At 57.1% G+C, this 20,151-nt stretch overlaps 1 protein-coding gene across 1 annotated transcript in view; it reads left to right on the top strand.

The window, feature by feature from the left end:
* The first annotated feature begins 5,657 nt into the window (after nt 1-5,657).
* SORCS2 (sortilin related VPS10 domain containing receptor 2) overlaps nt 5,658-20,151 on the top strand; it is a 486,902-nt gene continuing 472,408 nt past the window's right edge. Inside the window, exon 1 of the mRNA XM_061145438.1 lies at nt 5,658-6,125. Within this exon, the coding sequence (XP_061001421.1) occupies nt 5,658-6,125 (468 nt within the window). The remainder of the gene's footprint in view (nt 6,126-20,151) is intronic.

Here is a 20,151-nt window from a genome sequence, read left to right as displayed (position 1 = left end):
TCCCCGCTGCACGGGGTGGGCTGGTCACTGTCCACGCCAGGAGCCTTGGTCTCACCAGGTGTCAGTGGAGCTGATGCCGGCCCGACTGGCTTGGGGGGAAGACAGAGGTGAAAGCCAAGGCAGAGGAGCCTGGCCTGGAGGGACCCCCCCACCCCCAGGCACAGGCCACGCCCCGGGGCTCATCGGCATGCCGGGAAGCCAGAGTGCACGGCCACCCCCGTGCTGCTGGTGGAGACCTGGGCAAGCCTCTGCCTTGTTAGCCTTGTTATGCTGTGCTGTAGCTTCTTCCGCTGTGATGAGGAGACGTGTGGCGTCTCCACCGCCCCTCCTCCCCCAGGGGTAGGGTGGTGGAGGGCATGGCAACCCTGCAAAGCGCCTGGGGCAGAGCTGGCGAGGTAACGCTGGGAGAGTGTCTCCATGTGTCTGCCCCAGTGTCATTGACCCGCCGTTGCCATCGCTGGTGCTGACCTTCCCGAGGCTGTCTGCCGGCTCTGGTCACCGCCTGGCCCCCTGGAAACCACAATGGATGCTCCAGGGACCAGGGACCTTCTCTCCCCGCCCGGCCCTGCCCTGCACGCAGCCCCCTGAAGCTCTTCCTCTAAGGTTCCTGCATGGTTTTCCTCCAGCTCCTGCTCCACGCTGGTCCCTCTGCCAGGACCACGCTTCCCTGTCTCTCCACCAGTTCCTGTTTTTGCCTCCGATGATTTGGTCTGACCCCCTTCCCTGTTCTCTCCTGGGGGCCTGGACTCAAGCCAGACACACAGTAGGTGCTCAGCAAACATTTGATGAGCAGGAGAGAAATGAACCAAGCTGTTTGCAGCACCTGCCATGCGGCATCTGTGATTAAAGAGAGCCCTGCTGGCCAGAAGTGGCTGGCGGCCACCTGCGCCCTGTCTGGCCCGGCCTCCTGCCTGGCTGGTCTCTCACGCCAGGGGTTTGGGGTTTGGGGGCCCGCAGCGTTGACACTCCAGGCGTGGAAATTCCTGCCTCGAGCAGGAAGCAGCCACTACCGCCACGGTTGCCCCCTTACCATGCCCCCAAGGGACCACCACCGCGTTCTCTGTCTCCCCCGCGTCGGTCTCGCCGTGGGGCCCCGTCTTCCTCCTCCGTCTGGACACGCTTCCCTTCCATCTTGGGATCAGACTTCTCTCCTGACTGGCCGACCCCACTGCCGCCTCCGTCTCCCCTGACAACCCGGTAATGAGGTTGTAGCGCTGATCCTTCCCCTCAAAGCTGTCCCCTCTAACCCTGTTGTTCACTGACAGTCATTAGGAGACTTGTCTGCAAGTCACGGCTGCCCCCCTGCCCTGGAGCAGGTACGGAATGTCTCAGGGTCCCTGGGGGCCGAGCGGGGTGGCTGAGGGAGTGGCCCGGGCACCCCTCTGTGGAGCCCAGCCCCCCACCAGCCTGTCTGGATGCTCGGCCTCCCTCCGACCGGGCCCCCCGGTGTCCCTGGTGAGGTTCTCTTGTGATTCCTTGACCGTTTCTGAGATGGACAGGCTGGGGAGCTGTATCTCTTGAGCTTTGCCATGATTATAAAGATAAATTAAAATGTTGTCACTAAATTAAATTAAAATATAATATTAAAATATTATCAAAGAGACCTTTGATAATTAAAAAAAGCTTGAGATGTTTAATGAGCAGGTGGTCTGATTAAAAGCTGGAGAGAAAGCCTGGCGGGCTACTATCCACGGGGTTGCAAAGAGTCGGACACGACTAAGCAAGCATACAAGGATGCAAGGTGTGGGGTGGGCCCGGAAACCAGCATTTCTAGCCAGTTGTCATCAACGCTGATGCCACAGGTCCAGAGCTGACACATGGAGAGTGCCCCAGTCAGAGCTGCACTGGTCCCATTTTACAGGCGAGGCAAGTTTCTAGAACAGGCGAAGCTGGGCAATACTCAGGATGCCCAGTTGATGCATGAGGACGTGGGCCTTGGAACCCTTCAAGTAAATCACGGCCCCCTTGTTTGGAGATTGTTCGGGAGCTTGTTCGGAGGTTCTAGCAGGGGAGCACAGCTACCCGTATACCCTTGACGGACGACCGGTCCTCCTTCGCCGGGGGAGGGCATCCTCTTTGACCGCACGTGGGCGGTGAGGGAGGAAAGGGACACCACCTAACCAGCTGGACTGGCTGAATCCACCCTGGCGGTCAATGCGGTGACAGATGTCGCAACCTGATCGCTTCATGTTGAGGTTTGACAGAAATCAACAAAATTCTGTAAAGCAATTATCCTTCAATTAAAAAATAAATTAAGAAAAATTACTGCCCCCTGTGAGCTGTGACCGTCCTCACCTTTAAATTGGGGAGAACAGGACTGCCCCCGTATGGACATGAGAGGTTCAGTGAACGCTTCCATTCAAACAGTGCTTGCCCAGAGGAGGCGCCCCGCAAGGGGCACCGACCACATGTTACAGTTGTCGCTATTACTGGGAGGATGAGTCAAGGGCACGCCTCTGAGCAACATCCCCCTGAACCCCAGAAGGTGGCTCCCTTCCTTTAGGCTCCCAGACATCTCCCTGGGAGCGCCTGCTTCCCTGATGTCGCTCTCTGTTTAGCGGGCGCCTCCCCGACCAGATTGTGAACTCCACCATCAGACTGTGAACTCCATCAGACTGTGTGCCTCCCACATCAGACCGTGGGCCTCCCTCATCAGACTGTGCGCCTCCCCCATCAGACTGTGAATTCCACCACCAGACTGTGAACTCCACCACCAGACTGGGAACTCCACCCTCAGGCTGTGAACTCCCCCATCAGACTGTGCATCTCCTCCATCAGGCTGTGTGTCTCCCGCATCAGACTGTGAACTCCATGAGACTGTGTGCCTCCCCCATCAGGCTGTGTGCCTCTTCCATCATACTGTGCACTCCCCCATCAGATTGTGAATTCCCCCAGGAGCAGGAGCAGGCCTGATTCAGTCCGGAGTCCAGTGGCTTGCATGGAGGTGAAGAGGTAGGATGCTGGGGCTGGTTTCCCAGTATTAGGATCTTGCTGTTGTGAAGAATGAGGTGTCACGAACCTGGAGAGGGTATAATATTTATTCCATGCACCCAATACCAGGTGCTGAGCCCGTGTCCACATGTTGCCCGGCTTTGCAACACCTCTGTCAGCATTCACGCTCCAGCCATCAGCCACCTTGGTGGGCGCCACAGACATGGCCTCTGTGGCCTCCCGAGATCCCTCTGCACCAGGGGTGTCAGACAGGAAGCCTGCTTGACGCTCTCCTTTGCTTTCTACACTTGCCTGTGTCTTTCTCTTGCAGCCATGTGTCTGAGTCCCTGACGTGGGTCACTAAGGAAGGTGAACACAGCAGGTGGGAGGCACCCAGAAGCTGGCTTCCCTCCACTCCTCCTCCTCCGTCTCTGTCCGCCCCCGTGCCCAGCCACCCTGGCCTCTCTCAGGTCCCGGACAGTCATGTCCTAAGGCCTTCTTGCACCTGTCCTCCCCCCGGCCAGAGTGATGCTATAAGAACGCCGCTGCCCTTGCTCCCCTGCTTGAAGCCCCCCCGGAGTCTTTGCTGTGCTTTGTGAACACAGATCAGGCCTGGCGCCTTCCCCCTCTGAGCGCTCAGCTGCTCTGGGACGTGCTGCAGCTCATGGGCTCCCCCTCTGCTGGGACGGCTCTTCTTGCCAGGTCCATGCAGCTCCTTTCCCTCTCTGCTCAAAGTCACCTGGCCCCCAGCACCCCTTCCTCACCATCCCACACCTGCCTTGGTTTCTCCTGGTTATGTAGCACTGTCTGGGTTTTCTCCCAGATCTGCCTGTCTGCACGAGGACAGACACTTCTCCCCAGAACAGGGATCTTGTCTTCCTCTCTCATCACTGGGTCCCCAGGCCCAGAAGTGTTTGTAAGCTGAGAAATCTGGGGGAAATAACGTCTCTGAGCTTTGGATTCAGATAAGGGATGAGTCAGGGCTTCCCAGGGGGTGTTAGTGGTAAAGAACCTGCTTGCCAATGCAGGAGACATAAGAGATTTAGGTTTGATCCCTGGGTTGGGAAGATCCACTGGAGGAAGTCATGGCAACCCACTCTGGCATTCTTGCTTGGAGAATTCCCATGGACAGAGGAGGCCGGTGGGCTACAGCCCACGGAGTCGCAAAGAGTCGGGTACGACTTTGCAACTGAGCTCACACGCACCCCCGCACCTCGTCCTCCCTCCCTTCAGCCCCGCACTGACCCCGTTCTGTTCTTCTCTGTCCCTGTGTTGGACAGATGTTTCTCCAGCTGTTGGCTCCCCCCTGCTCTCCTGACCCTGGGCATGAGCTGGAGAGTCAGACTCTGACAGATTGGGAATTTACATGGTGGAGGGGTGAGGGCATGCTCTGAGGTAGGAGATGGCAGTGTAGATATCTAGTCAGCCCCTTGCCCCCCACCCCAGTGCTGGGCACAGAGCAAGCCCAGTCTCTTACTGAGCATGAATTCTGGTTGAATCTGGGTGGGCATGCAGAAGAGAGGGTGCTGGGTGTTTGAGCTCTTTGGGGGCCAGCAGGAAGCCCCTCTGTCTATCTTTCCTGAATGTTCGAGGCTTTGCTGCTCTGCCCTGTTAGGCTCTCTCTGTGAGCATTCTCTCTTTCTCTTTCTTAAGCAGAGACCCATCTGGGAGGAGAGTTTGACAAGGGCACTGAGCCTGAGGATTTCTAATGCCACTGAGGTGGGGGGGGGGGGGGGCGCGGGGATGGAGGCAGGGCGGCCCCTGGCCTGGCAGGGGATGCGGAGCTGAGTCTTACATTCAATTCTGCCTAAAGTAGTTCATGACCTTGGGAGAGGGCTTCCACGCTCTGAGCCTCTCTCCCCACTCTGCGTGGTGCCTGCCAGGCTCGGAATGGGACCTTGCCCACACCCTCTCCTCGCCCAGGTGTCTGTGCTTACCTTCAGGGCTGCCCCCTTGGTGGCCTCCGGGGTTGGGACAAAAAGCCACTATCTGCAAGTCCGGAAGCCTTGGCCGCAGGCGTGGCTGCAGGAATAGGTCGTCTGGAAGCTGCCTTAGGGTTTTCGAAGTACTCCCCCTGCCCACCCCCAACTTCTAAAGGTCTCCTCCTCATCCTCAAGGTGCTGGGTTCGATTCCGACACACTGCTACTGCTTCAGAGGCCCCTGTAAGAGACTGCCTTTCCACTTATGATCTGGCTTCATCCTGTCTCCCTGGGGCGATTTCGTCCATGATCGCGTCCACTTGGGGGTGGTCTGTCTCCGACAGCAGACTCTCAGCTGCTGAACCAGGCCCCCGGCTGTGCTCACTCGGTTATCCCCAGTGCCTGGCACTTGGCTCTTTCAGAGTAGGTGCCGAGCAAATGCAGGAGAAAGGGCTGGAGGAGGGGCGGAGGGCAGCAGAGGCGGGAGGAGGAGGGAAGGAGCGAGGCACGGACAGGAGTCCGTGGCCTGTGGCCCTGGAGGGCGGGGGCGCGCCCCAGGACCTCCTCCAGTCCCGGGGGCTGAGCGTCTGGCACTCTCCCGGGAGGGAGCGGGGCTGGCCGGCAGGTGGCGGTGCGCCCTCGGCTGCGCGGCGGCGGCGGCGGAGCGCCGAGTCCCCTCCTCCCGCCGGCGCCCTCCCCTCGCCGGCTCCTTTCTCCGCGCTCTCGCTCGCGCTCCCCAGCGCCCTCCGCTCTCCCGGCCGCGGTCTCTCTCGCCCGCGCCGCCCCGCCGCCGCCCCTCGGCGACCATGGCGCTCCGGGGATTCCCGCGCGCCCCGAAGGGCCCCGGCCCCGCCGCCCGAGCCCCGAGCCCAGGGGCGCCGCCGCCTCCGCCGCGCTCGCGGCCGCTGCTGCTGCTGCTGCTGCTGCTGGCCGCCTGCGGGGCGGCGGGGCGCTCTCCGGAGCCCGGGCGCCTGGGTCCCCGCGCCCGGCTGATCCGGGCGCCGCCGAACCCGCGTGCTGGGCGCGCGCTGCCCGGCGGTGGCGAGGATCGGCAGGCGCGCGACGAGGAGCCCGGTACCCCGGGTCCCGGCCAGGCTCCGGGTCCCGGCGAGGACGGCGCCCCCGCCGCGGGCCAGGGGCGCTGGGCGCGGGCAGCGCCGATGGCCGGAGCGGCTTCGCGGGCGCAAGTCTCGCTCATCAGCACGTCGTTCGTGCTCAAGGGGGACGCGACGCACAATCAGGCGATGGTGCACTGGACGGGCGAGAACAGCAGTGTAAGTGACCTCCGCGCGCCCCCCGCGGGCCCTGACCCGGACACCTCTGAGTCCCCACTTCTGGACGACCCCGCGGTCACCCCGGTATTCTCGGAGACCTGGGGACGGGAGTTACCTCGGCGGCGCCCCTGCTGTCCCTGGGCCACTTGGGAAGAGGTCTCCAGATACGTGAGCACCCTGCCTCACCTCCGGGGACATTTCCACTGATTTCCGGGACCCTGAGCCGTCTGGGGGCGCCCCCACTGGCCTCCAGATCGCAGGTTGGGGGTGTCTCTGGAGGTTTTGGAACCCCAGCCACCTTGGGACGCCCCCAGGCCTTTTAAGATCACTCCCAACTCGGTGTTGCGCCTCGATCGCCTTCATGCTCCGCCGGGTCCGCCCAGCGCTGCTTTGGGATTTTTCTGGTTCCAGGACCCTCTCCACCCTGGTCTACCCGGTACCCGCTCTTGGCACCTCCACGGGCTCCAGGACCTCCGCGGTCAGCCCGGCGTCCGGTTCTGGGGCCGCCCCTCTTCCCGTCCCGAGGACCCGCCGCCGGACGCACCTGGATGTGCGGTGATCCGCTAACCCGGGGAGTTGGGCTCCGCGCGGCGCTCTGGCCAGCTCCCTGCGCTCCCCGCCCTCCCCCACCTTCGCCGCTACTTTGGCCTGGCTCCAGCTGGAAGTTGGACACCCTTGCCCAGCAAAGACACTTCTGTTAGGGTCCTCTGGCGCCTCCTTCCACCAGCCCTGTGGGTTGTACCCACTTCCTTTGGGTGGTGTGTCAGGGGTATGGGGCTAACCCTCACCTTCTTCCCCTGGGTGGGGTTGGAGGAAGGGAGCACAGCCAGCCTGCCCTCCCACCTCGCTTTGCTCCCATCCCAGTAGATGGCCCAGGATCGTGCTGAGGTCACCTCCTAGCAGCCCCAGATGGCGCTAGTTTGGGGATAGGGAGTGGGAGTGGCCGGTTATGGGGAGACAGATGGGCACCCCTCCTCACTCCCTTCCATCCCTGTCCGCTCATTGCCAGGGGCTGCCCCCAACCCTTCTCTTTGACCACTGCTCCCCAAACTTCTGGAGAGGTGGCACAGGGCCAGGCCCTGCGTCCATCGGGAGTGGAGGGGTGGGGCCCAGGCGCGCTTCGAGGCAGGGCAGGAGTGTAGCCTGCGCTGGGCGGTGCTGTTCCTCAGCTCCTCTGTCTAGCCCCTGCGTGCTGGGCGCCCTGGGGTGGGGAATTCTGCCGGAGAAGGGATGCGGCGGGGGAGTGAGTCTGTTGGTGCAGGGGCAGCGCTGGCCGGGCCTGGTTGGCCCAGAGCTCAGTGCCCCGCTGGCCACCCTCCTCAGCCAGCTTCTCCTGCCAATGCCAGGTCTCTGGTATCTGGTCATTTCTGCCCTCTCCAGTCACACTGGATGCCCTGGGGGTGGGGCGGGGCCGGGGCTCACTCCCTGGGCAGGGCTGGCCAGCAGGAGGCAATCAGGGCCCTGAGGGGCCATAAGGAGGGTAGCAGGCGCCCACCTCCTTGGAAGAGCCCTGGGCGTCCAAGTGTTAGTCACTCAGTCTTATCCGACCCTTTGAGACCACACGGACTGTAGCCCACCAGGCTCCTCTGTCCATGGGACTCTCCAGGCAAGAATACCGGAGTGAGTTGCCATTTCCTCCTCCAGGGGATCTTCCTGGCCTAGAGACGAAACCTGGGTCTCCTGCATTGCAGACGGTTTCTTTACCATCTGAGCCACCAGGAAAGTGCCTGGCCGTCCAAACCCGCACGCATCCGGGGAGAGGGGTCAGACCCCGGACGTGCAGCTGGGCCCTGCCCTCCCCTCGTTCCGGTTTCCTTCCAAACCTTGCCCTGTGTACCCTAAGCTGTACCTTTGGGGCTGCAGGGCAAAACCTGGACACCAGTAACTCAAGGGAACAAATAAATATTGACTCCTAAGTCAATCCTGTAGAGCCAGAACATCCAAACCAAGACCCCCACCCACCCCAGATTCGTCCAGAAACTAATTCCTTTTAGCTTTGTCGGGGGGAGGGTGGCTGGTGGGGGTGAAAGAAGTTAGGGAGAGACACGGAGCGGTGGAGACCAGCCTCCCAGATGGGACCAGCACCTTCAGGGCTCACTTAGCGCCAGCCTGCCGACCCCCATTGACTGCAGAGTTGCCTTGGAGAGACGAGGGGGCAGGGCCTGGCAGAGGAGCCCGCCTGGCTTTGCTCCTTGGGGACAGTGGCTGAGTTGAGTGGGTCCCTTATGACTGTTTCCTGGCTGCTGGCAGGTGAATGCCTGGAAGGGGGAGGTTGGGAGTGGGAAGTGGGAGGGGGGTGCTGGTTTCTCTCTAGTGGGGGGCAGGAAGACCAGATTTGGAGAGGAGCTTTGAGAGATGCCTTGCTCCCCTGGAGCTAGGCAAGGGGGTGCGGACAGGGGTGACTGTGGGCAGCCGGGCGTGGCCTGGCACTTAGCAAGACACTCAGGAGGCGGAAGCCCAAGTACTCATGGCTGTTAGCGTCTGTGGGTGAGAAGGCGGGCAGAGCAGCCCGGAGATGCTGACCAGGCATTTGGATCAAGCACCTCCCACTTCGCTTGTCAATGCCCCCCCCTCCCCTTGCCCAATCACCCATTCTCTGGAATGGGAGACTGGAGTCCTCTCTGGAAAAGCACATCAAATTCTTTGGCTTTGGCAGCAGGTGATGCCTGAGTTTCACTTGCCTGGGGAAAACTCAGGAGGAGTGAAAGCTGTAACCAAGCGCTGAGGAAAGCCATTTTTTTCCCCCCTAGTCTCTAGTTTCTTAGCACTCTGCGCATGCGTTACGTTATTTTCTCCACTCTCAGAAATGCGCTCCAAGTCCCTCTGGCAGCCACAGGGCCAAGGATTTTAGCCAGGATTCTGCACTTGGATCACCTCCGCTCCTCCGCTTGAAAGCCCCATCTTTGAAAGCGGCAACAGGAAAGAAACTGACTCAAGGCTGATGTGCTGAGCAGAGTCTTTTCAAAATTTTATTTCTCTTCGTTTGCACAGGTATCCGGATCCAAGGAGCTAGGCTCTGCCCAGGTGCTTTACGTGAGCAGAGGAAGTGTTTGCTTTACCGTGTCAGGTGTTTTTCAAAGTTAATAGAAAAAGCATTTGCTGAGAGGGGTAGGCTGCTTAAAACGGTATTTTAGAGCATCTGCAGAAAGGAATGGCGAATCACAGGATGTGAGCTGGCTCCAGGACAGGCCCCGTGGCTGTAGCGCTGAGAACATATGTGCTTTTTCCTTCCAAAGGCTTGGTTTCTTCCTGCTCCCATGGAGATGCAGAAGTGGACTTGCTTGGAAGTTCAGACACTGCCTTTCTGTCTGCCGTTTAGCCTTAGAAATGAATTGTTAGGTGTGAAATGAATGTTTCATTGCAACCAACCAGTGTTACCTTTGATGCTTCCAGATGGGGTGGTGCACAGAGGCTCCAGGTTGTGAGTCTCCCTAGCTGCCCTCAGAGGCAGATGGGTGATTTGGAGGCAAATATGACAAGAATGAGGGCTTCCCAGGTGGCTCAGACAGTAAAGAATCCGCCTGCAATGCAGGAGACCCGGGTTCCATCCCTGGGTTGGGAAGATCCCCTGGGGAAGGTGAATGGCAACCTACTCCAGTATTCTTGCCTGGAGAATTCCATGGGCAGAAGCGAGAGCCTGGTGGACTACAATCCATGGGGTTGCAAAGAGTCGGACACGACTGAGCAACTAACCACACACACACACACACACACACACACACAGAGGACACGTATGACAGGACGCAGGTCTCTGCCTCCAGGCTCTCTCTCTCACACACACACACACACACACACACACACAGAGGACACGTATGACAGGATGCAGGTCTCTGCCTCCAGGCTCTCTCTCTCTCTCACACACACACACACACACACACAGAGAGGACACGTATGACAGGACGCAGGTCTCTGCCTCCAGGCTCACACACACACACACACACACACACACAGAGGACACGTATGACAGGAGGCAGGTCTCTGCCTCCAGGCTCACACACACACACACACACACACACACACACACACACAGAGGACACGTATGACAGGACGCAGGTCTCTGCCTCCAGGCTCACACACACACACACACACACACACACACACACACACACAGGACATGTATGACAGGAGGCAGGTCTCTGCCTCCAGGCTCACACACACACACACACACACACACACACAGGACACGTATGACAGGAGGCAGGTCTCTGCCTCCAGGCTCACACACACACACACACACACACACACACACACACACACACACACAGGACACGTATGACAGGACGCAGGTCTCTGCCTCCAGGCTCACACACACACACACACACACACACACACAGGACACGTATGACAGGAGGCAGGTCTCTGCCTCCAGGCTCACACACATACACACACACACACACACACAGGACACGTATGACAGGAGGCAGGTCTCTGCCTCCAGGCTCACACACACACACACACACACACACACACACACACACACACACAGGACACGTATGACAGGACGCAGGTCTCTGCCTCCAGGCTCACACACACACACACACACACACACACACACACACACACACAGGACATGTATGACAGGACGCAGGTCTCCGCCTCCAGGCTCACACACACACACACACACACACACAGGACAAGTATGACAGGACGCAGGTCTCCGCCTCCAGGCTCTCTCACACACACACACACACACACACACACACACACACACACACACACACACACACACAGGACACGTATGACAGGAGGCAGGTCTCTGCCTCCAGGCTCAGGGTTTCATGCGACCCCAATGGGACAGGTACTGTGCCCTGTCCCAATTTTCCCGTTTCCGGGGAAATCCCACGGTTATATATTTAAGTACAGCTCATCCGCATGCCTTTCTTTAGGGCAGTGGAACTGTGGCTTTGACACGCTAATGGACTGAGCTTCCTGCAGCCAGGCCCGGTTGTTTGGCTTTGTTACTGTTGGGCCACGGATTGGCCTGCCCTGCCCCCTCCCTTTTCTGCTTCAGCTGTGTCCTTGTTTGCAGGATTGGGTTGGAGATGTCTAGGGGAGGAGAGATAATTCTGCCCTGACTATCCCCGCTCTCTACTGGGGGATCTTCGGGAACCTAACATTTGTGCATGTTTTATACCCAGAGACACAGAGCTCCAAATTGGAGCATGGAGCTTCTGAAGGTGTGAAATGGATCACACCTGACACACCTCTCAGAGGTCAAGTTCCTTCCGGGCAGTTGTATCAGCCTCCCAGGGCCGCCACGACAAAAAGCCACAGACTGGATGTCTCAAACAGCAGAATTCATTCTCTCAGGGTTTTGGAGGCTGGTCATCCAGGGGCTTCCCTGGCGGCTCAGCTGGTAAAGAACCCACCTGCCATGCGGGAGACCTGGGTTCAATCCTGTGTTGGGAAGGTCCCCTGGAGAAGGGAAAGGCTACCCACTCCAGTATACTGACCTGGAGAAATCCTTGGACTGTATAGTCCATGGGGTCGCAAAGAGTCGGACACGACTGAGCGACTTTCACTTTCACTTCCATCCAAGATCAAGGGGGCAGTGGGGATGCTACCTCCCAAGGCCTCTCCCTCTGGCTTCTCAATGGCCGTCTTTGTGGTGGTGGTGTTCAGTCATTGAGTCGTGTCTGATTCTTTGTGACCCCATGGACTGCAGCACGCCAGGCTTCCCTGTCCATCACCAACTCCCAGAGCTTGCTCAAACTCATGTCCATCAAGTCGGTGATGCTATCCAACCATCTCATCCTCTGTCGTCCCCTTCTCCTCCTGCCTTCAATCTTTCCCAGAATCAGGGTCCTGTGGGGAAAGAAGGGATGGTCATGCAAAGTTAAGATATGGGGGCTGAGCACCATCTTCCCCAGTGGGAAAATCAGGGAAGGCTGCCTGGAAGGGGTGCTATCAGGGTGAACTTATGGGTTGAGTTGGGAGAGCACATGGGAGATGGAGAGGAACATTCTGGGGGAGGAACTACTTGAGCAAGATCTGGGAGGTGGGAATGTGAAGGTACGTTATGTGTCATCCAAGGAGACAGTGAACGCATTGTGCATGAAGAGAAACCAGAGGAAGGAAGTGTGAAAACAAAAGATTGGTTGAAGTCAGCTCCTAATGGGTCCCAAACATGAGGCCCAAGGGCCCAGTGTGGCAGTGTGGGTGATGGGTGCTTAAGCATCCGCTTGCCTGGGTTTGTATTGGCCCTGCCCCTTTCTGGCTCTGAGATTTGGGGTGGACTGACTGAGCTCCCGAGGCCTCGGTGTCTTAGATCTGGGGGAAGTGATGGCTTGAAGGTCTGTCTGCGGTGCGGGTTCAGTAGGATCGTCCGTGTAAAGTGCTCCGACAGGGTGTGGCCTGAAGCAGGGGGTCAGGGAGTGACCGCGGGGCTGGGCTGAGTTTCTGCCAGCACCCCAGAGGCAGCGTGCAGGGCAGGTTTGGGGAGAGCCTGAACAGAGACTCAGGGAGGAGGCTGCTGTGGCTTGGAGACCTGGCCCAGGCCCTGGAGGGGGCAGATGGAGGGGAGAGTGGGTCTGAGAGCAGGCTCCAGGGAGGACGGACAGGGCGTGGCTGCCCGCCTCAGCTCCGGCTTCCCTCTCCCCCCTGCAGGCCTCTCTCTTTCCTAGAGCGGCACTGGCCTCCTGGCTGGCGGCCAGCCTTCAATGTCCAGAGGACCATAAAGGCCTTCATGGAAAGCCCTTTGGGTTCTTGAATGAATCCGGTGACAAAGCTGATTTGTAGCCTGGCATCTGATGGCGGGGGGCTTCGTGGTGACAGCTGGGATCCGCTCTTGTGGGCGGGCTTCGTGGCTCCAGGGTCTTCCATTTAAGTCTACGGAATCTTCCGTGAGATATTTCGGAATTCCAGGCCACCAGAGCGCCGGCCTCCAGCATTGTGTTTGGGGTGGGGACTGGATTGGAGAGAGATTTAGTTCACGGTGCGGCTGAGTTGTGGCTGGTCTGTGCTTGGCCGGGGGGCATCTTCCCTGATGAAGTGCTGCTTCTCTGTCTAACAGCCTTCACTGAGGGCAGCCGGCGGCCACCTGGACAGAGACAGAAGCAGACAGAGGTCAGGGATGCGGTGACCAGCACTGAGGGGCCGTCACATTTGCTGTCAGGAAGTCAGCTGTGCCAGCCTGGGCCTGGTGGCTGGACCAAAATGATGAGAGTGAGGGCAGCCGGTGCTGAGGGGCAGGCGGTGGTGCGGACTCGTACGCTGGGTGGGCCGGGTCTGGGGGAGTCCTGGCATGCAAGTTGGCAGTGTTGTCGTGGGGGGGGGTGGTGCCTGTCTTGGGTGCAGGACCACCTGGGGTCTTTGGCATTCTTCTGTGCCTGGAGAACTCACTCGAAGTTTGAGAGTCCCAGGCAAGAAGAGACCTCACGTTAGCCTTCAAAGCAGCTGCTTTCTAAGAGGGTCTGTTAGGACTCACAGAAAGAACTTACGGTTGCTGGGGGCAGGGGGTGGATGGGTGGGGAGGATGGAGGGAGGAGATGGCTAGGGGGTTGGGGATCGACATGTCTGCCTGGCTGTATTTAAGGTTGATAACCGACGGGGACCTTCTGTACAGCCCAGGGAACTCTGCTCAATGTTATGTGGCAGTGTGAACAGGAGGGCAGTTTGGGGCAGAATGGATACATGCGTGTATGAGGCTGAGTCATTCTTCTGTGCCCTTGCAACTGTCACAGCATGCGAATCGGCTAGATTCCAGTATAAAATAAAAAGTTAAAAAAAAAGAGGATCTGTTAGGTGCTGGGGTGCTGAGCAAAATCAATCACAGCTCCTGTCCTGGTGGGACATTGGGACTGGACAGAAATTTATTACAGAATTCTGGTGCCCTCAGGATCTGTGCTGGGGAAGTCCCGGAGGACTTCCTGGAGGAGGTGATGCTCGAGCAGCTCTGAAGGGTGGGTAGAGTCACCGTCACTGGGGCTGAGGAGGAGGTTGGGAGGGTGAGAGGGTGCAGGCTGATGGTGAGGTATGGAATCCTGGGAAAGCCCGGTGCACCAGGCAGAGAAAGAACAGGTCTGTCAATCAGGAAGCTTGGCTCAAAGGCATAAAAACAGTCCTGTTAATAAGGTTCCCAGACACATTGCACAAATCTACTTTTACTTTAATGAAGTGGCTATTTAATTTGTAGTTGCATGAGGGTTCCTGAGAGTGTTTTAAGGAGATCATAAATTAGCTTCATTCTGCTGCATGCCCCTTCAGATTAGAAGGCAGTCCAGTGCTTGGTAGGCCTCCTTTAGAGTTCCTGTTGTTTTAACATTTGGTTTTAGCGTAATTGGTCAGAGGCAGGCTCAGCCCCCCAAGGATGACACGGGGGAGTGCAGGGCTGGGGGCGTGAGATCACGCGCTGGCAACGTGCCCGGCACCCCCATGGCGATCCCCCAGTTCAGAAGGACCCGGAGGGGGAGCTTGTAAACTGCCTTCTGTTTGGGGTGGGGAGCTTCCTCATTTTTCTTTTTTTAGCATCCAAAGAGTGAGTTATTTACAGATGCTTCCCAGTGGCCCGTTGCGCCCTCACCCTCCTAATTCCCGAGTTGGTGCGGGTGCTTTATGGAGCGTGGGGCGGTGCTGGTGAGCCTCGAAGCCAGCCGCTTCTGCAGCCCTGATCCTGGCCAGCCTGTGCCCAGGTTTCAAAGCTCGGGGAGCAGGGGGAGCCCTGGCTTTCGTCGTGGTCATGGCGAGGTCTCCGTCCCCGGGGTCTGGAAGGTGAAGCTTGCATGGAGGGGTCTGTCCCCAGCCTGCTCTTGCCATGGGAATCCTTGGAAAGCCTCGTCCTCGGTGTGAGTGTGGATGCGGGGCACAGAAGTGCCGTGAAATCACGCACCTGTGGCTCTTCCAGGAGTGCCAATGGATGGCAGTCATGGCGAATGCCCCACGCCACGTCACGCGGGCTCCCACGGTGCGACCACCCCTGACCTGCGCTCCTTGGGTTGTGAAACACAGACCTGTTCAACCTGTTCCCAGCCCCCCGGGATCTGGCGACGATGGATGGACAGCCCTCGGAAGGCAGCAGGGAGACCCTTCCTGCTGCAGCTCCGGGATTCCAGGACTCACAGTGTTGTGTCATCTGTATCCCGATTAAGCTCTGTTTGTTGTTTTAAACATTTAATGGGAATCCTGGAATGAGAGCTCTCACTGGAGAACTGGGAAAGAAAAAAAAGGAATGAAAACTCCGCTGTTCTTTTGAGGTGGAAAAGTTGCTTCTTAATTTTGCATCTCTACAGCAGTCAGTTACTGCATTCGCCCAGAAAATTACGATCATTTAATTAGTTTCTTCTCATACCAGCTCGAAGATCTTAAAATAACAGCACCCTCCTTCCTTCGTGATTTTCTTGCAAAAGCCGATCATTCCCGTCAATGCTGAGCTCGCCTTTACTCCAGCAGGGCACATCTCTCGCATGACACTGTGTCCTGATGCTCGGAGATAAATTAAGTTCAAATTAAAGGGAGAAAAGAGCCAGGCCGAGGGTGGCTGTTTCTATTCAAATGACTTTTAATTCAGAAAGGGTTCTTTATGAGTGTCTGTGCCGTGCGTATATCTGAGGCGTCAGAGATACCATCTCCCGGGCTTTAGCAGGAGAGGCGGCATTTAGGATGGCCTCCATACTTCTGCTTCGGAGGTAATTCTATCTTAGAATAACAATTTCTCATCATTTACATATTGCTTCTGATTAGTAATCATGAAGTTAATAATCACAGCCCCCTTTATGTGCCCGTGGCTGTGCCAAGCACATCGCAAGCATCATCTCATTTACTCCTGTGAACAGTCCTAAGAAGATGCAACTCTTGCACTCATTTGACAGACAAGAAAAGCAAGGTTCGCAGCATCCAGGGGACTTGCCCAAAGTCACACAGCTAATACAGGCCCAAGATGTGACGTCACTCTTCACTCTTGAGCCTGAGTGCTCTTTTTTAGGGCAAGAAACATTTTTGCGTATTTTTCTTTTTTATTGTTTCTCAGTGGTGGTTCAGTTCAGTTCAGTCGCTCAGTTGTGTCCAGCTGTTTGCGACCCCATGGACTGCAGCACACCAGGCCTCCCTGTCCATCACCGGCTCCAGGAGTTTGTTCAAACTCATGTCCATCGAGTTGGCGATGCCATCCAACCCTCTCATCCTCTGTCGTCCCCTTCTCCTCCTGCCCTCAATCTTTCCCAGAATCAGGGTCTTTTCAAATGAGTCAGCTCTTCGCATCGGGTGGCCAAGGTATTGGAGCTCCAACTTCAGCATCAGTCCTTCCAACAAACATTCAGGATTGATTTCCTTTAGGATGGACTGGTTGGATCTCCTTGCAGTCCAAGGGACTCTCAAGAGTCTTCTCCAACACCACTGTTCAAAAGCACCAATCCTTCGGCGCTCAACTTTCTTTATAGTCCAACTCTCACATCCATACATGACTACTGGAAAAACCTTAGCTTTGACTAGATGGACCTTTGTTGGCAGTGGTGGTAAATTACAGATAACTTAGAATTTACCCTCGAATAAAACCGTTTTTAAGTGGACATTGAGTGGCATGAAGTACATTCACATGGTTATACACCTATCACTACCATCATCTCCAGAACTTTCTCATCTTCCCAAACTGAAACTCCGTCTCCAAGAAACACTAACCCCCCATCCCCTCCCACCTCTCCCTTTCTCTGGAAACCAGCATTCTACTTCTGTCTGTGAGTCTGACTGTTTATTCTAAGGACCTAGTGTAAGTGGAGGCACGAGTTATTTATTCTTTTTGTATGAAGTGTCCCGAAGGTTCACCCATGCTGTAGTATGCATTAGAGTGTCCTTCCTTTTCAAGGCTGAATCATAGTCCAGTGTGTGGATGGACCACACTTGTTTACCTGTTCATCCATCCATGGACACTTGGCTGCTCCCACATCTGGGCTATTGCGAACAATGCTGCTATGGACGTGGGGTTATAAACGGCTATTGAAACTCCCGTTTTCACTTCTTCTGGGTAAGTACCTAGATGTGGGATGGCTGGATCATATGTTAATTCTGTGTTAGTGTTTGGGTTGAGTCTGTGGTCTGACATGTAGATGTCACTCCTGTGTCTGCCTTGAGCTTTGCCCACTTGTCAGTTAGTTGCAAGGCTGCAATCCCTAAAGAAACCCAGCGCCCTGTGGTTTTGGAGGAGAAATAGCCACAGTGGTCAGGGCTATCCCATACCCTGGAAACCACGCAGCGGGGAGGTGGTGCTGTTTCTGGTATCCTCTGATAACCCCCATTCTGCCATTTGAGACCCGAGGGGAGGGGGCTGTTTCCTGGAGCCCAGGAAATCCAGATCTGTCTCCTGGGAAAATCAGGAGTAGGCTGACTGGCCAGGGGTGGGGTGTGGGAGGCTGGTGGTCCAGAGGGGTGTGGCCTGGAGCTGCTGCCTCCATAAGGTTAACCTTTGGTGTTTCAAGTTCACGTGGCTTCACTTCCTCCCTTTCCCCCTTAGGCCCTTTCCCCTATCCACTTCCTCACTGACTAGCTAAATAATTCAATTTTCACTCCGTAAAAATAAAGCACTCAATAAAAAAATCTTATGTTTTTCTCAATTTATTCCCATCGGTACTACTTAACCCCATCCAAGTTGATGTTCTGATTTATCACTTGACCGTAGAGGGGCTTTAGGGTTTTTATTCATCCCTGTAGCTGTTCTTCATCCGTGATGGAGGTAGCTGCTGGGCTGCCCAAGGATGTACGCGGAGGGGCTTCCCAGCTCCGAGGACCACCCCTGCACCCTGGCACAGGGGTCCTCAGCTCTTGGTGTGTCCTTGACTCCCCCACTGAGCTTTCTCAGAATGTGGGTCTTATAACCAGCACAACATTAAAATAGAGAGGACTGAGAGGAAATAAGTTCTATGGTCATAAAGTCACCAAAATATTAAAACTAATTTCCTTTAGCCACACATCGACGAGAGTTAGCAGCAAGTGTGATAACTCCTACAACGTTGAAGTTGTGATTAGTATTAATGATATTTCTCGGTCAGCAGCACTGTCTGCATGCCCTGGGAAGCACCTGGGGTTTCACTTGGTGACCAAGTCCCAGGTGCCGATGATGCCCTTGTGACCTGTTACCTGCTTCATGCTGAGAGCAGTGCCCAGCTGCAGCTGGAGTTGATGGACATAAAGAGGTCACTGCCGGGACTTCCCTGCCGGGTCCAGTGGCTAAGACTCCTCATGACCAGGGCAGGGGGCCTGGGTTCAATTTCTGGTTGGGGAACTAGATCCCACATGTCGCAATGAAGGCCTGGTGCAGCCAATAAAATAAAATAAAAAATATTGAAAATAATATTAAGAGGTCATTATTTCTCCATCCCCGTTCATGGCAGGTCATCTTTTAAAAGGTTGAGAAAGTGTCACCTCTGGAGACTGTAGCTTTGTGCTTGCACCCTCCCCTTACACCACACGCCTGGGGGGGTTGAGGGCTGCTTGGAGCTCACCCCAGCATCTGGCCAGAGCTGTGCTAATGCGGTGGGGTGGCGTCCACAGGGAGTTTGACGGGTTCCATTTTCATCCCGTTTCCTGGGTAGCTTGCTGAAACAAAGCAAAGTCCAGCAATCTGGGCTCCGAGAGCCCACTTTTAAAGGGAGTATTTCTCCTTGACGTCTGGTTTCTGGCAAATTTCCTGATATGAATTATGGCCTGAAATGCTCACCTCCTAAGGTCCGATTGGACTTTCTTTTTATCTCATCAAACAGAAGCCCGGCAGCCATGGGGAAACCTGAAATCCGTGGCCTTCTGGGGAGGGGAGTCGAGTGGGAGGGGTGCTTTGGGACTTGGTTTTCCAGCATCCCACAGCCCCCAGCCCTGCACTGCCAGCCCCGGGGAGGGGAACTGGGCCTGAGGTCACCAGTGCCCTCCTGACATGGAGGAGCCAGCCAGACGGGCCCTGGATGCTGGGGAGACCTCACCTCACGATGCCTGGCCAGCACCCCCACCTCGCCCATCCGGGATGTGGAGGTCTGGCTGACTTTCGTGCTGGCCACCTTGACCTCTGACCTGGGAGAAGCGTGGGGGTGGGAGTATTGTCTACGCGGCACGTGGGAGAAGGAAGTGGACCGCCCTCTGTTCCCCGGTGCTCGTGAGAGTCCTGCTTTCGGGAGCGTTTCCATGCAGCACTGCCCGCTGGAGTGACGGGGAATTACCGCCGGGGGTGGAGTGGTCTGGGTGGGATGGGACGGGAGGCAGGGCTGTGGCCCAGGTGCCTGTCGCATGACGGGGTCCCAGCCCTGCCTGTCCTGGGGTACCGTGTGCAGGGCCCCAGGCCCCAGTAGTGAAGGACGAGAGACTGCGAGTCTGTCCCCTCTCTGCCTCGGTTGGGGCCCTGCCAGGCCCCAGGGCTGGGCTTACCTCTCTGCCCACCTCAGGGTCTCCAGAGTCCCAGGGGGGCATGACATCTCTAGTCCCTTAGATGAGCCTGTGGCCAAGCCCAGGTCTGGGTGTCCTCAGTGTGGGAAGGGGCTCCCAGAGCCGCCTGGATCCCGCGCCCTGGCTTGGAAGGGGCGGAGCCTGGAGGGTGGCCCCATCTGCCACCTGACTCCCCTCTTATCCCAGGAAGGGGATCCGAGGACCCACTGCCGCTTGTGGACCTGCAATGTGAGAGGCGTTTCAGGGAAGGAGGAGGGGGTGGTGGGCAGCCAGCCGCCAGCACCCTGATGCCCACCGGGATCTTCCCGAAGCTCCTGCTATCCTCAGAAGGCCCTGACGTTTATAGCAGAGCTGAGTCGGGCCACAGACTCACCGTACAAGACATCTTATGGGTCTGCCTTGCTTTCCTAAGTCAGTAGATTCTGACTTGCGGTCTTAACCCTCCTGAAGGGAACACGACTTCCCCCTGTGCCTCCCTGTCTGGAGAAACCTGGGAGGGCTTCCCAGAGGTGGTGGCGGGGTGGAGGAGGGTTGGGGAGGGGGACGGAGGGCATCCAGGTTGTGGCAACAGCAGGGCTGTAGTTTGGTGAGTTTGGGAATTGAGGGTAGGGTGGGGGAAGGGAGGAGGGAGACTCCCCGGGAAGAGCCAGGGAGTGACACTGGACAGTCA

This window comes from Dama dama, chromosome 6 (assembly GCF_033118175.1).
Source record: "Dama dama isolate Ldn47 chromosome 6, ASM3311817v1, whole genome shotgun sequence".
NCBI classification, from domain to species: domain Eukaryota; kingdom Metazoa; phylum Chordata; class Mammalia; order Artiodactyla; family Cervidae; genus Dama; species Dama dama.
This window is presented reverse-complemented; position numbering and strand designations above follow the sequence as displayed.